The 16,413-nt window shown below is 41.7% G+C and overlaps 1 protein-coding gene across 1 annotated transcript in view; it reads right to left on the bottom strand.

Annotated features, from left to right (window-relative positions):
- LOC128693270 (uncharacterized) overlaps window positions 1–15,777 on the bottom strand; it is a 42,585-nt gene extending 26,808 nt beyond the window's left edge. The window contains exon 1 of the mRNA XM_053782856.2: window positions 15,313–15,777. Coding sequence (XP_053638831.2) covers window positions 15,313–15,619 — 307 coding nt within the window. The 5' untranslated portion in view covers window positions 15,620–15,777. The remainder of the gene's footprint in view (window positions 1–15,312) is intronic.
- Between the last annotated feature and the right edge of the window lie 636 nt (window positions 15,778–16,413).

Raw genomic sequence — 16,413 nt, 5'->3', positions numbered from 1 at the left:
GATAATGAGAACATTCAAGACAAGAGATGCTAAGCCAGTGATGATCCTTTTTAAATCCCTTATTCTTTCTAGGCTGGAATACTGCTGCACATTAACATCCCCATTCAAGGCAGGTGGAATTGCAGAGCTAGAGAATGTACAGAGAACCTTTACTACACGTATACGTTCCATCAAACACCTTAACTACTGGGAACGCCTGGAAGCACTTGACTTGTACTCACTAGAGCGCAGGCGAGAGAGATATATCATAATCTACATCTGGAAGATTCTGGAGGGACTGGTCCCTAATATGCACACAGCAGTCACTCCATATGAAAGCAAAAGAATTGGCAGGCGATGCAACACATCCCCAGTGAAAAGTCATTGGCACACTAAGAGAAAACACAATAAGTGTCCGGGGCCCAAGACTGTTCAACAGCCTCCCACCAGCAATAAGGGGCATTACGGGAAGACCCCTGGTTGTCTTCAAGAGGGAGCTGGACAGATACCTAAAGACGGGGCCGGATCAGCCGGGCTGTGGTTCGTACGTTGGATTGTGTGCGCCCAGCAGTAACAGCCTCGTTGATCAGGCCCTGATCCACCGGGAGGCCTGGTCGTGGACCGGGCGCGGGGGCGTTGATCCCCGGAATGCCCTCCAGGTAGACTCCAGGTAGGTAGATCACAGGGAATGGGTGGTGTATATGAAGCAATACACCATCACAGGGAATGGGTAGCATATACAAAGCAATTCACAATCACAGGGAATGGGTGGTATATATGAAACAATACACCATCACAGGGAATGGGTGGTATATATGAAGCAATACACCATCGCAAGGAATGGGTGGTATATATAAAGCAATTCACCATCACAGGGAATGGGTGGTATATATAAAGCAATACACCATCACAGGAAATGGGTGGTATATATACAGCAATACATCATCACAGGGAATGGGTGGTATATATAAAGCAATTCACCATCACAGGGAATGGGTGGTATATATAAAGCAATATACCATCACAGGGAATGGGTGGTATATATGAAGCAATACATCATTACAGGGAATGGGTGGTATATATGAAACAATACACCATCACAGGGAATGGGTGGTATATATGAAGCAATACACCATCACAAGGAATGGGTGGTATATATAAAGCAATACACCATCACAAGGAATGGGTGGTATATATGAAGCAATACACCATTACAGGGAATGGTTGCCAAAAAAGAAGAATTATTCCATTACTTGGAATATTTATATCAATGTGGTATTTGGTAGTGTAATAATACTCTTCAGAGGTGATATTGGTCTTAACTGGGTTCTTACTAGAGGCAGTGTGTCTGGGCTTGCCCTGGGGGTCAGCCAGGGCCCCCAGCCTGCGAGGGAAAGAGGAGGGAAGGACTCGTTGCTTGTAACGTGTCTGCCAGGATGATGAGAACGAGGCAGTAGCTCACGGACTGAAACTAGGCCTAAGGCCGCGAGATGGCAGCACAAGCATGGCGCAAAATATAAATCCAACAAGGTATACATCACCTGGATGGAGCTACGCACCTGTCGTCCTCGACCATATCAAGTGACTGAATAAAGCTCAATCTCTCTCTCGCAGCAACAGGGCGTAAACATATATAAATAGAAAGAAAATCCTACAAGGAGGGAAGAAAAAAAAAGAAAAGGGGTTGTGCTGAGAACATGGTGTGTCAGCACAGACTCGGTGGGCATCACTGCATGCCTTTCTGCGTCGGGACAGGTTGGGCTACATATCAGGGTATTGTCTCGTCCGGAACAGTGAAGCAGTCATCATGGGGTAGTCGCTGCTAGGTTCACTCAACCTGGGACACAACCTGCTAGTGCGCTTGACTGAGGCGTCGTCAGAACTCGGCATCTGGGCATGACTTCTTCTGGCCGTGCGACTCAGGAAGACTCTTCATGACTTGTACTGTCGCAGTGGCGCACAACTTAGTGGTGCCGGGGAGAGTGAATTGTATCATGGATGACTCGGCTATGCGGGAGTCGCAGTAGGGAAGACTCAGACATGATACCTACAAGAACAGCGAGCGTAATTAAGTACTCTCTATACAAGGTGCTCAGACGACTCAAGTGTCTGACGCCTGGACTGGCTAGCGTCAGTTAACAAACGGTCACAGGGTCATATGTAACACGAGGGTGTTGCAATGGTCTGGGGTCAGACCACACAGTGGTCTACACACTCATCTGGGCTCAGACCACCTCATCGGAACACATGGAAAACTTGCACACCCGCACTGAACATGCTATAATGTAATTACAACATGGCTTGCACTAGCAAATGATGCTTCTCAGTGCAAAAATCGACACTAAGGCATTCACGAACATATGAGAACACTGAGACGAATTATCACGTGACAATACGTTACTGTAACTTTGAACATATCTTCTCCCAGCCGTTCTAGACATTATTGTGAAAACAACTTAAATTGCTAGCTATAGAAACTGCAAATTAACACTGTCGATGTTACATCATGGGGTGATGTCAGGCATGACGTCGTGTGGTGATGTCGTGGGGTGACATCACTGGTGATATGGCAATGCCCTAGGGTGGCACCGCGACGTGACGTCAGGTAACGTTCTGGGTGACCTGGTGACGTCCTGGGGTGACGTCAGGCAGCAGACAACAGCATGTAGCTTGGATATGTTGCTTGATCAGGCATGGACAAAATGTGACTTTGGACATCACGTGGCATGATTATCCACACAGCCTGGCAAATCAATTGGCTTGTTGATCCACGCAGGTTACTGATCCACATGGCTTTATCGACACGTGGCGTCGTAATCCACATGGCTTCGAGTGACCTCAGGCGCTCAGAGACACAGCTCTGGCCTGGAATTCACACGAAATTTACAAAGAAACAGCATAGAGGGATTGGGTAGTGGGTGAGTGGTGATGACGGAGGGAGCGTGGGTGGCGTGTGGTAAGGGAAGGGCCCGCCACTCCTCTCTACCTCACATACACATGTGGAAGACAGGGTGAATTCTACCACACTGGACGCAGACACTCCAAAAAAATCTCACCTCTGACGTGCTGAAACTGTCATGTTAAATTGAAACAACAGCAGCAACATACAGGTGAAGCTAAACACTTGACTTGGAAACAGCATGGTACCCAGTGACGCCGCTAGCAATTCCCAAGGAAATCCAGCATATTTGGAAGAGAATTCTGCTTATACCTATGTCTGAGAGGCGCAGACACGACATCAGGATAACTTATTGTAGGATGGATGCTGGTCGCAAGAGTCGAAGTTGTGACAACATCTTCATCTTCCTTCCGTTTGGCTGTATGTAGGATAATTACTGTTCGGAGGCAACGTTGAACTTTATTGGCTTCTTACCTACCTGGAGTCTACCTAGAGTCTACCTGGAGTCTACCTGGAGTCTACCTGGAGTCTACCTGGAGTCTACCTGGAGGGTATTCCGGAGATCAACATCTCGGCCCGGTCCACGACCAGGCCTCCCGGTCGATCAAGGCCTGATCAACCAGTCTGTTACTGCTGGCCGCACGTAGTCAAACGTACGAACCACAGCCCGGCTGATCTGGCACAGACGATAGGATCTGTCCAGCTCCCTCTTGAAGGCATCCAGGGGCCAATTGGTAATTCCCCTTGTGCATGGTGGGAGGCTGTTGAACAGTCCTGGGCCCCGGACACTTATGGTCTTTTCTCTAAGTGTACCAATAGCGCCCCAACTTTTCATTGGTTGGTATTTTGCACCGCCTGCTAAGTCTTTTACTTTCGTAAGGAGTGGTTTCTGTGTGCAGATTCGGGAAGATTCCTTCTAGGATTTCCCAAGTGTAGATTATGATATATCTCTCTCGCCTGCGTTCCAGCGAGTACAAGTCAAGTGCTTCTAAGCGTTCCCAGTAGTTGATGTGTTTGATGGAACTTATATGTGCAGTGAAGGTTCTCTGTACACTCTCTAGATCTGCAATTTCACCTGCGTAGAACGGAGATGTCAATGTACAGAAATATTCCAGCCCCAAGAGAATAAGTGATTTGAAAAGGATCATCACTGGCTTGGCAGCTCTTGATTCACGACATCGTAATGACACGATTGCAAACAAACCATACCACGGGCGGGGTTAGAATCCGCGACCAGAGAGTCACAAAACTCCAGACCGACGCGTTAGCCACTGGACCAGCTGGCTATAATAATATTCGTCCAACTAGATATATTTATACACCATAGGAAGGTTAGCGTAGATACCACTGAGACCACAAATGCAAGTTTTTACAGATGAATCTCCACCTAGCGTGGCCGTGACGAACTCTAGCTTAAGTCCCCTCAAAGCCGTCAACATGACTCACAAAATCGTAATGACACGATTGCAAGCAAACCATACCACAGGCGGGGTTAGAACCAGCGATCTGAGAGTCATAAAACTCCAGACCGAAGAGTTAGCCACTGTTGATGGGTTTCAGGGGACTTGAGCTAGAGTTCGTCACGCCACGCTAGCTGGGGATTCGTCTGTAAAAACTTGCATTTGTGGTCACAGTGGTGCCTAAATGTATCTAGTTGGACGAATATTATTATAGCCAGCTGGTCCAGTGGCTAACGCGTCGGTTTTATGACTCTCTGATCGTGGATTCTAACTCCGCCTGAGGTATTTTTTTTTTGGGGGGGGGGGCGTTTCATGTTATGAATGTTCTCATTATCCATCTTATCATTTTCTTTGCAGTTATGATCGTGGCACTGTTGTGATCTTTGAAAGTGTGACCCTCAGACATTACCACTCCCAGGTCCCTCACATTATTTTTCCGCTGTTCTATGATCAGATTTTGTAGTATTCTCAGTTCTAGTTATTATCTCCTCCAGTTTTCCATAACGGAGTAGTTGGAATTCGTCTTTACTAAATATCATATTGTTTTCCGTTGCCTATTGGAAATCTTGTTTTATATCTTCTTGGAGGTTAACCGTGTCCTCAGTAGATGACAGTCTCATGCATATCCAAGAATCGTCTAGAAAAGGATGACACGGTGCTGTGGATTACATCTCTGTCTATTTCTGATATTTGTATGACTAACAGGATGGGGGTGAGTACTGTGCCTTGTGGAGCAGAGCTTTTCATTATGGCAGCCTCCGATTTAACTCTGTTGACCACTACTCTTTGTGTTTGATTGGTTAGAAAGTTGAAGAGCCATCTGTCCACTTTGCCAGTTATTTCTTTAGCACGCATTTTATGCGCCAATACGCCATGATCATACTTGTCAAACGCTTTTGCAAAGTCTATGTACATTACATCTGCATTCTGTTTTCCTTCCAGTGCATCCAAGACCATATCATAGTGATCCAGCAGTTGTGAGAGGCAGGAGCGACCTGTTCTGAACCCATGTTGCCCTGGTATTGTGCAGTTTTTGGGAAACCAAGTGGTCTGCAATCGTGCTTCTTAGCACTCTTTCAAAGTTCTTATGATGTGGGAAATTAGAGTTATAAGTATAAAATTCTTAGCTAATGCTTTACTGCCACCTTTACGGAGTGGGGCTATGTCCATAGTTTTTAGTGACTGTGAAATTTCACCCATGTCTAAGCTACTTCTTTATAGTATACTTAGGACATGCGAAAGGGGTTTCTTGCAGTTCTTAATTAACACAGAGTTCCACGAGTCTGGGCCTGGGGCTGAGTGCATGGGCATGTTGTCAACTGCTTTCTCAAAATCTATCGGAGTTAGGATAATGTCGGAAATCTGGCGTACATTGATGGAGTTTTGAGACATTCATGAAAAAATCATTTGGTGGCTCGCTATACACAGAGTTCTATTGGGATTTCAGTATCTAACTCAATTTTTTCTTGTCGTCTGTGTAAATCCCATCTTGTCTGAGCAAGGGCCCGATAATAGATGTGGTTTTTCAATTTCACTAATCGGTTTTAGCTCCTCCTGTCTCTCCGGAATCCTGCATGAGTCCTTTAACTTAAGTTCAATACTTTCCACTTCCCTGGTCAGCGCTTATTTCCGTGTATCACATAATCTAACGTTCTTGAGGAGCTCAGTGATTCTTTGTCGTCTTCTGTAGAGGGAGCGTCTTTGTCTCTCCAGTTTACTTCTTCTCTTCTTTATTAAGGGACTTTGCCTTGAATATGCTTCAGCTGCCAGGAAATTGATCCTTTCAAGGCAATGGTTTGGATCCATGTTACTTAAGATATCTTTAAGACATGGTTCACCTGGTCCCAGTTGTAGTTCATATAGAGGCAGTTTGTTTGAGCTTGTCCTGGGGGCCAGCCAGGGCCCCCATCCTGCAGGGGAGTGAGAGAGAGGACGGAGGGACTTGTTACTTGTAGCGTGTCTCACAGGGTAGCGAGAACGAAGCAGCAGTGCTGTCATCTCGCGGCCTAAGGCCGCGAGATGACAGCACAAGCGTGTCGCGAAATATAAACCCAGCAGGGTATATATATGTAAAGTAAAAGGACACAAGTGCAACTAATGTGACATTTATTGTGGCAACGTTTCGCTCTCCAGGAGCTTTATCAAGCCATTACAAACAATACACGGACACAGAGGGTATATAAAGGCTCAGAGTGAGGTGTAATACTAGTGAGGTACCATTTCGATGTTCACTAGTGGTAGTGGTAGTAGTAGTAGTAGTAGTAGTAGTAGTGGTAGTGACAAAAGTAATACAATATGGTAGAGCAATTAATTCGTACATGAGTAAAAGGATATAAAAGCTATTACTTGGGTAACATAAAAATAGGTTGGACAAATATAGAGTGGAAAGAGGCAGCTTGTTACAGTGTTCACTCTCTGTAATGTGCTTTGTATAGTATAACAGGAGAGACTATTTGTCCAACCTATTTTTATGTTACCCAAGTAATAGCTTTTATATCCTTTTACTCATGTACGAATTAATTGCTGTACCATATTGTATTACTTTTGTCACTACCACTACTACTACTACTACTACTACTACCACCACTACCACTAGTGAACATCGAAATGGTACCTCACTAGTATTACATCTCACTCTGAGCCTTTATATACCCTCTGTGTCCGTGTATTACATAAGAACATAAGAATATAAGAAAGGAGGAACACTGCAGCAGGCCTGTTGGCCCATACTAGGCAGGTCCTTTACAATTCATCCCACTAACAAACATTTGACCAACCCAATTTTCAATGACACCCAAGAAACAAGCTCCGATGTGCAAGTCCCACTCAAATCCAACCCCTCCCACTCATGTACTTATCCAACCTAAATTTGAAACTACTCAAAGTCCTTGCCTCAATAACCCAACTAGGTAGACTGTTCCACTTATCAACTACTTATCCACCAGTGAGAGCGGCTGGATTTGAGAAGGACCTGACCTTTCAACATCTGAGTTCTTACCTCTCCTAGTGGCCTACGTCTCACCTCTTGGCGCTATAAAAGCTCCATCCTGTCACTTCATCTCCATATTGTTTCATACTATGGAACAATGCTATTCTCCAGACTGAGGGACTGACCACCTCAAAACTTTAAGGGTGATGGACTGATTACATCGTCTTCAAGTATCTTCTGCTTCTATCAACTTTTCTGTACTTGACTGAAGAAGCCTACTGTGTAGGCGAAACGTTTCATAATAAAGATACCTAACTGTTGCATATGTGTCTTACCTAACAACCTGTCGGTATTTTATACCATTTTAATGTTCAATCAACTACCCTATTTCCAAACCAATACTTTCCTATGTCCTTTCTAAATCTAAACTTGTCTAATTTAAATCCATTACTGCGGGTTCTCTCTTGGAGAGATATCCTCAAGACCTTGTTAATATCCCCTTTATTAATACCTATCTTCCATTTATACACTTCGATCAGGTCTCCCCTCATTCTTCGTCTAACAAGTGAATGTAACTTAAGAGTCTTCAATCTTTCTTCATAAGGAAGATTTCTAATGCTATGTATTAATTTAGTCATCCTACACTGAATGTTTTCTAACGAATTTATGTCCATTCTGTAATATGGAGACCAGAATTGAGCTGCATAATCTAGGTGAGGCCTTACTAATGATGTATAAAGCTGCAGTATGACCTTTGGACTTCTGTTGCTTACACTTCTTGATATAAATCCCAGTAATCTATTTGCCTTATTACGTACGCTTAGGCATTGCTGTCTTGGTTTAAGGTTGCTGCTTACCATAACCCCCAAGTCCTTTTCGCAATCTGTATGGCTAAGTTCTACATTATTTAACTTATAAGTGCTAGGGTTATGGACACTCCCGAGCTTCAGAACCTTGCATTTATCTACATTGAACTGCATCTGCCACTTTTCTGACCAAGAGTAGAGTTTGTTTAAATCCTCCTGAAGTTCCATAACATCTACGTTTGAATCAATTATCCTACCTATCTTCGTGTCATCGGCGAATTTGCTCATATCACTAGTAATTCCTTCATCAAGATCATTGATATACATTATAAACAACAACGGGCCCAAGACTGATCCCTGTGGAACGCCACTTGTTACTGATCCCAACTCTGATTTAACCCCATTTATGGACACTCTCTGCTTCCTGTCTGTGAGCCATGATTCGATCCACGAGAGCACTCTTCCCCCAATGCCATGAGCTGCTACTTTCTTCAACAGTCTTTGGTGCGGAACTCTATCAAATGCCTTACTAAAATCTAAGTAAATGATATCAAATTCTTTATCGTGGTCAACAGCCTCAAAAGCTTTACTGAAGAAAGTTAATAAATTAGTTAGACAACACCAGCCTCTTGTGAATCCATGCTGAGTATCATTAATCAAGCTATGCTTATCGAGATGGCTTCTTATAATTTGAGCTATAATTGACTCTAGTAATTTGCCTACAATTGAGGTCAGGTTTATTGGGTGGTAATTTGACGGTAACGACCTGTCCCCTGTTTTAAAAATAGGAATTACATTAGCCATCTTCCACATATCAGATACTACACCTGTTTGAAGAGATAAATTAAAAATATTAGTTAATGGTTCACAGACTTTCATTTTGCATTCCTTTAGAACCCTAGAAAAAAACCTCATCAGGACCCGGTGACTTATTTTGCTTCAGTTGGTCTATCTGCTTCACAACCATTTCACTAGTGACTGGGATGTTACATAATTTATCTTCTTCTGGCCCACTATAAAAATTAATTACCGGAATATTATTAGTGTCTTCCTGTGTAAAAACCGAGAGAAAATAATTATTTAAAATCGAGCAGTAAGATGCCCATAGTTATTTTTAAGGGGACCTATCTTAGTTAGACAAGACCGGCCTCTTGTGAATCCATGCTGAGTATCATTAATCAAGCTATGCTTATCGAGATGGCTTCTTATAATTTGAGCTATAATTGACTCTAGTAATTTGCCTACAATTGAGGTCAGGTTTATTGGGTGGTAATTTGACGGTAACGACTTGTCCCCTGTTTTAAAAATAGGAATTACATTAGCCATCTTCCACACATCAGATACTACACCTGTTTGAAGAGATAAATTAAAAATATTAGTTAATGGTTCACAGACTTTCATTTTGCATTCCTTTAGAACCCTAGAAAAAAACCTCATCAGGACTCGGTGACTTATTTTGCTTCAGTTGGTCTATCTGCTTCACAACCATTTCACTAGTGACTGGGATGTTACATAATTTATCTTCTTCTGGCCCACTATAAAAATTAATTACCGGAATATTATTAGTGTCTTCCTGTGTAAAAACCGAGAGAAAATAATTATTTAAAATCGAGCAGTAAGATGCCCATAGTTATTTTTAAGGGGACCTATCTTATCTCTGACTTTTGTTCTATATACCTGGAAAAAAGTTTTTGGGTTAGTTTTAGAATCCCTAGCAACTTTAATTTCATAGTCCCTTTTAGCTTTTCTTATCCCCTTTTTAATGTCCCTCTTAATGTCAATATACTGATTCATAAGATGACCCTCGCCTCTTTTCATACGCCTATAAATTCCTTTCTTATGCCCTAGTAGATATTTCAGCCTATTATTCATTCATTGGGTCATTTCTATTTGATCTAATTTCTTTATAAGGGATAAACGCTCTTTGAGCAGCATGTATTGTGTTCAGAAAACTGTCATATTGATAGCTCTCTTCGTTACCCCAGTCAACAGATGATAAGTGTTCTCTAAGCCCATCGTAATCTGCTAAGCGAAAATCTGGGACTGTTACTGAGTTATCCCTACTATCATACTTCCATTCAATTCTAAATGTAATTGATTTGTGGTCGCTAGCACCCAGTTCCTCTGAAACTTCTAAATTATTAACAAGGGATTCATTGTTTGCCAAAACTAAGTCAAGCAGGTTATTACCCCTTGTAGGTTCTGTCACAAACTGCATCAAAAAACAATCCTGAACTACTTCTAAGAAGTTGTATGATTCTAAATTCCCAGTCAAGAAATTCCAATCAATATGAGTAAAGTTAAAGTCTCCTAGAATTACTACATTATCGTGCCTTGTGGCCCTAACAATTTCCTCCCATAGTAGTCTCCCCTGGTCCCTATCTAAATTTGGGGGACGGTATATCACACCTAAAGTTAATTTTTCATGCCCCTCTGAAAATTCTATCCAAACAGACTCTGTATGTGTTACTTCAGACTTAATACCCGTTTTTATGCAACAGTTCAAGCGATCTCGGACATACAATGCCACCCCACCCCCCTTCCCGATACTTCTATCTACTTGGAACAATTTAAAACCCTGAATGTGACATTCTGCAGGCATGTCCCGACTTTTTGAATTAAACCACGTCTCAGTAATGGCAAATACATCTATGTTACCTGCACTAGCAACTAGTCTCAACTCGTCCATCTTATTCCTAGCACTGCGACTATTCGTGTAATAAATACTTAAAGACCCTCCTCTCTCTTTACCCTTCCTGCTCCTTTCTGTTATTCAACTAAACCTATTACTGTCCTTGTCAATTAGTGCCACTGGCTTTCCAATATCCATCTCATTTTGCCTATTACTAGTTCTCCTAGTACTCATATTACTACCCTGAGACTTCACAGTTTTCCCGCAAAAACCCATACCACTAACTATTCCTAGTTTAAAGACCTAACAGCTCCCTCCACTGCGTTGGCCAGTGCTCCCACCCCACACCTAGATAAGTGAACCCCATCCCTGGCATACATGTCATTTCTGCCATAGAAGAGGTCCCAGTTGTCAATGAATGTTACCGCATTTTCCTTACAGTATTTGTCCAGCCAGCAATTGACACCAATTGCTCTGGACAACCATTCATTTCCAACTCCTCTCCTTGGCAAAATGCCACATATGACAGGTTTCCCACCCTTCCTCCTAATTATCTCTATTGCTGACCTATACCTGCTAATCAGGTCCTCACTCCTACGTCTGCCAACATCGTTGCCTCCAGCACTGAGACAGATAATAGGATTGCTCCCATTACCTCTCATGATGTCATCCAGACGGCTAACAATATCCTTCATCCCAGCCCCAGGAAAACACACTCTCTGCCTCCTACTCCTGTCCTTCAAGCAGAATGCCCTATCCATGTACTTAATCTGGCTATCTCCAACAACAACAATGTTTTTACCTTCCTTGGCGTCGTCCGTCGTGATGCTCCGAGTAGTCGACTCGCATTCGCCAGGTAGCATTACACCACTTGTAGAATTCGTCAAGACGTTCTCGATGGTCTTCGTTGGGGTTTCTAGGGATGTCTCACTCACGTCTGCCAATGCTTCTTTGGTGCTCGTTGTGGCATTCTTAGTAGAACACTCACATTCGTCGGGTAGCACCGAGAATGGGTTGGAAGTTTCCACGGTAGTCTTCTGGTTTCTCGTTGTTTCTGCCTCTCCAACCGATTTCTTGATCTTCAGCTTGGTTCCATGTTGCCCGGCCACTGACCAAGCTCCCCTCTTAACCTGGGGACTCACAACAGGAGGATTACTACGAATCCTCTTGTTCTCCTCCGTTAATCGCCGTATCTCCATCTTAGCAAATCTGAGCTCTTCTCTCAGCTGCTGGTAAAGTTGCTCAAGAGAGGGCATCCTGGTTCAGATTCACAGAGAGCACACAAACAGGTCTTCGCAGAGCTAAGTACACGTCACCACTGTATTGTTTGTAATGGTTTGATAAAGCTCCTGGAGAGCGAAACGTTGCCACAATAAATGTCACATTCGTTGCACTTGTGTCCTTTTACTTTACATATTGTCGGTAATTCTACCAACTTTATTACAGGGTATATATATTTGGTATACAGGAAGCAATATTCCACTACATGAAATGGGTGGCATGCTTGAAGTATTACTCCTTCACAGGGAATGGTATCACACATAGAGAAATGTTCTATCAGTAACAATGGTATCTTAAATTAATGCTCTCTCATAAGGAATGGTATTATATATAATGAAATATTCCATAACTGGGAATGGGAAGCATGTGTAAAGTTAAATCCATCACTAGGAATGGAACGCATTCGTATAATAATATTCTATTACAAAAAAATGAGTGGAATTCGTAAAAAAAAATGCTCCATCACATTGGATGGGTAGTATGTCACAAGGGAGGGATGGCATGCGTAAAATATGCTCCATCACAGGGGATAATTTCATGTATAAACAAAATACTTTATCACAAGGAATGGGTGGTATACGCAAGAGAATGTTCCATCACAGAGGATAGGTAGCCTGCATAAGGTAATCACATCTGTTACTGTGAGCAGTGCCATTTGGATTAATAAAATTGGATTAATAAAATATAAGGATAAACAAGCCGGGACAACCAAAGATACAAGAACAAAGTGGCTTATTTCCATTGTAGTGTATGTTAGCTCCTTACTTAGAATGCAACCCACAAAAGACAAATATCTATATACATATTTAGTACCTGTTAAAGAGATACATATTTACTGCCTCTTAAGAAGATACATATTTAGTACCTGTTGAGAAGATACTTGTCCATATAACTAGTCACTTAATTCCTGCTTCCTCTCTTTGGAAGATTTGTCCTAGGAACCAAGAATCGTCAAGTACTTTACTATATGGAAATATAAACACATATGCAGTATAATGTGATCCTTTATTGACTACGTTTCGCCCACACAGTGGGCTTTTTCAAGTCACAAACAGTTCTGTTTGTGACTTGAAAAAGCCCACTGTGTGGGCGAAACGTAGTCAATAAAGGATCACATTATACTGCATATGTGTTTATATTTCCATTGTGTCGGTATTTTATACCATTTATTTCCATACTTTACTATATTTTCCATATGTCAAGAAGGTCGCCGACCAGCAGGCCACTGACGGGTGTTTCTGGCGGTTGCAGTTCTTGTAGCTCTTTGTTTATTGTCGTTCGTATTGTTGTCATGTATGTCGAACAGGGTGGCTAAGTGCTGGGGCTCTCTGGTGTTCCAGAGCAAAGGAGGACGACATGGGTGAGGCTTCCTTTGCTTAAAGGAGCCTATGAGATTATCAGGCCTTATCTGCCTCAGGGTGCCTAGCAATATACTAGATTTTTCTTCTGTATGGGTGTCAAATAGCAATAGTAGAGAGAGTATTTTCATATTTTCTTTCACGATGCTTTATTCACTATTAGATTTAACTTGTCCCAACGAGGTGTACATAGCATTTATTATTGTACAAACGTCTGTCGATGGGAATGCAGGAATGCAAGTTAATTCAGAAACTGTTTTCTTGTGTATACTTTATTCATTATCTATGAAGACTTCTGACTGTGTAAAAAAACAAAAAAAAAATAGTGAAAATAATGGTAACAATGCTTCTAGAAAGTCTTATAGCAGCTCCCTCTTCCAGCCACACAGCCACTCTTCAGCCTCCATGTTTAGAAATTCTTGCACCACTCCTGGAGACCTGCCAGCACTTTCTGTCTCCACCAGTCACAACAAGGTGACCGTCACGGAGTTATCTCTGGTTCCACAAGTCACATCAAGTTGACCATCATGCAGTTTCCGAGGGCATATACAGTACTGTATTAGTGTATGGTTTTAAAAAGGTTACTATGCAGCCTTAATGATCCTCTTAGAGTAGACAAGCAAAAGACATTCTCCAGTAACTGATGTGATTCCAACTTTAATAAATTCATTAAAATTTCAAATTTGCATCTTTAGGGACCTAAATTTACGGGATATCATTCCACTTACAGAACGCATTTTCCATAGTATTCCGTATCAGATTAGAAGAAGTATTCATTATTGAATATAAATTAATATACCTATTTAGTGAACAAAATTGGCAAATTGAGACTTATATCACCCAACAACGGCGTGAACCTTGAGTTCAAGAAACCACGCCAGTGGTGATAATTTGAATCCAATCAGATTATTCTACAGTAATGACACGAATTTCAACGATTCCAAAGTTTTTAGCTGTTTTGCAATATTGACAAATTTGCTCGAACACAAATAAAACTTAATTGGTAACCTCCTAACCGTACGATACATCATCTATTAAACATCGAAGTCGTTCTGAAGAAGTAAATTGAAATATATTTTACATGATTTAACAAGATAAACGAATAAAACTGTTTTATTTAAATAACTGACAAATCTGCTGATACACACTTGAATTTCACTCTTTTATTAACGTTTGGTGCTACGCAGCTGAATATTTTGGAAGTTACTGGGGCCAGTTTAGTACGCTGGGAATGTGTTCAACAGCCTTAGTTATAGAATACTTGCACATGTCAGTTCTTCTGACATCTTGAACCATACACAAGCATTGAAAAACCGAAGCCGATAAGTTGAGGCTTTCAGGATTTATGAACAAAATATAGACGAAAAGTTAGAGGAAGAAACAATAGGGGAAACAATTAAGGTAAACCTTTAAATGTTTCCTTCAAGGACATCTAGTATTGTGGGTAACAGTCAACAATCTTCTTACACAGTCTTCCCGTACATCGTCATTCAAGGATATTTTCAAAAGTAATCTACGGATCAAATTAATCTTTCGGTATACAATCACCTTTCTGTGTACTAACCTGTAGCGTCGGGATAACCTACTGTATAGATTTGAAGTGTATCGGGTATACGAGGGTCGTTAATGACATAAGAGTAGACGATAGACTTTAAAACCAATGAATCAATCAACCTAGATTTTATTTCAGTATCTATATTAGTGATGTAAGGCATCCTTGACTTGTAGTGAGTAGCAATACAGCCTTAAGGACCCTGGAGTAGTAGACAGGCTTTAACCTTAATTAACCAACCTCTCTGGCAAGTGTATATATTATACACAGAGAGGAGTGTTTTTCATAGTGTATACTTTCTTAGAGTTTATCCCTATTTTAGCGGTTAAAGATTTCTAGACATGACTTAATAGCCCAGGTGTATTCAAAAGACTTTAATTAAACGTAAGAAATTATGCAGACTATGGGGAGCTTACCTACATCACCGGGTTCACTGTCAATGGTTTCCTGGGCAGCAGTCACGGTAGCTGAGAACAGCAGCATCAAACCAATATACGCAAGCCAGTGTCGTCCATCACAGCCGATATAGTGTCCATCTCTATTTCCTAGATGCCCATCAACTCCATTCCTAGATGGTCTGTCTGTATTTGCATGTTCTTTACAATCCTTTGAGGGTGAGCAGTCACTATTTATTGTCTCATCGCCACTTGAAGACATCCTTCGAGCCATTATACTGCCTCTGCCACTAGTTCCAAGTATATCCTGTAGCTTGGAGTTTCTCATATCCTTATCACTGTAGCTGGGAGCACATGGATCAAATTTAGTTACATCTCATCACACAGGCGCTCTATGATTTAAAAGGGTTTATTGTTTACCAGGGAACTAAATAATAACAGTACCTAGGAGTATATCCTAAGCTTAGCACTGTAGCTGGGAGTACGTCTTAGCCTTGGTGCTGTGGCTGTGAGACTGGCTCTGGTGACACTTGCTATAATCAGCTGTTTATCGAAGAGTTACAGGATGCGACTCTCTGAGCTCACTTTCATGTCGACAACATTGCAGCTTTTCTTTCCTATACTAAAATTATTTATTACACTTCGTTATTATTATTATTGTCATTGTTGTTGTTGTTGTTGTTGTTGTTGGTGGTGGTGGTGGTGGTGGTGGTGTTTTTCTTGTTGATAGTGTTGGTATTAGTGTGGTTGTTGGTTGTAATGGTTTCGTATTTTTGTAATTATGTTATCAGCATCAACTGGCATGACCGGCTTGGGTCACAGTGTCGTGAGAATGAGAGGGCAAGTGTTTTGATTCAAAGATGGAAAAAGTGGTCCAATTCGTTGGATTAACAGCTTTTCACTAGTACATAAAACCATATTGAATGGTCAGTTATTGAATAAAAAAAATGTGCAACAACTGGGTAACCTGACTGAGTGACTTTGCACTGGCAGTCTCTTTCAATGTAATCTATTCATTAGACTGTCAAAAATGAAACGTCTTCCATTAACCATACTCGTATATGCCGCATGTGTCTCCTTCACTATGTCGATATTATAACAATGGAATATTAGTGGGTCAGA

This window comes from Cherax quadricarinatus, chromosome 90, assembly GCF_038502225.1.
Source record: "Cherax quadricarinatus isolate ZL_2023a chromosome 90, ASM3850222v1, whole genome shotgun sequence".
Classification (NCBI taxonomy): domain Eukaryota; kingdom Metazoa; phylum Arthropoda; class Malacostraca; order Decapoda; family Parastacidae; genus Cherax; species Cherax quadricarinatus.
This window is presented reverse-complemented; position numbering and strand designations above follow the sequence as displayed.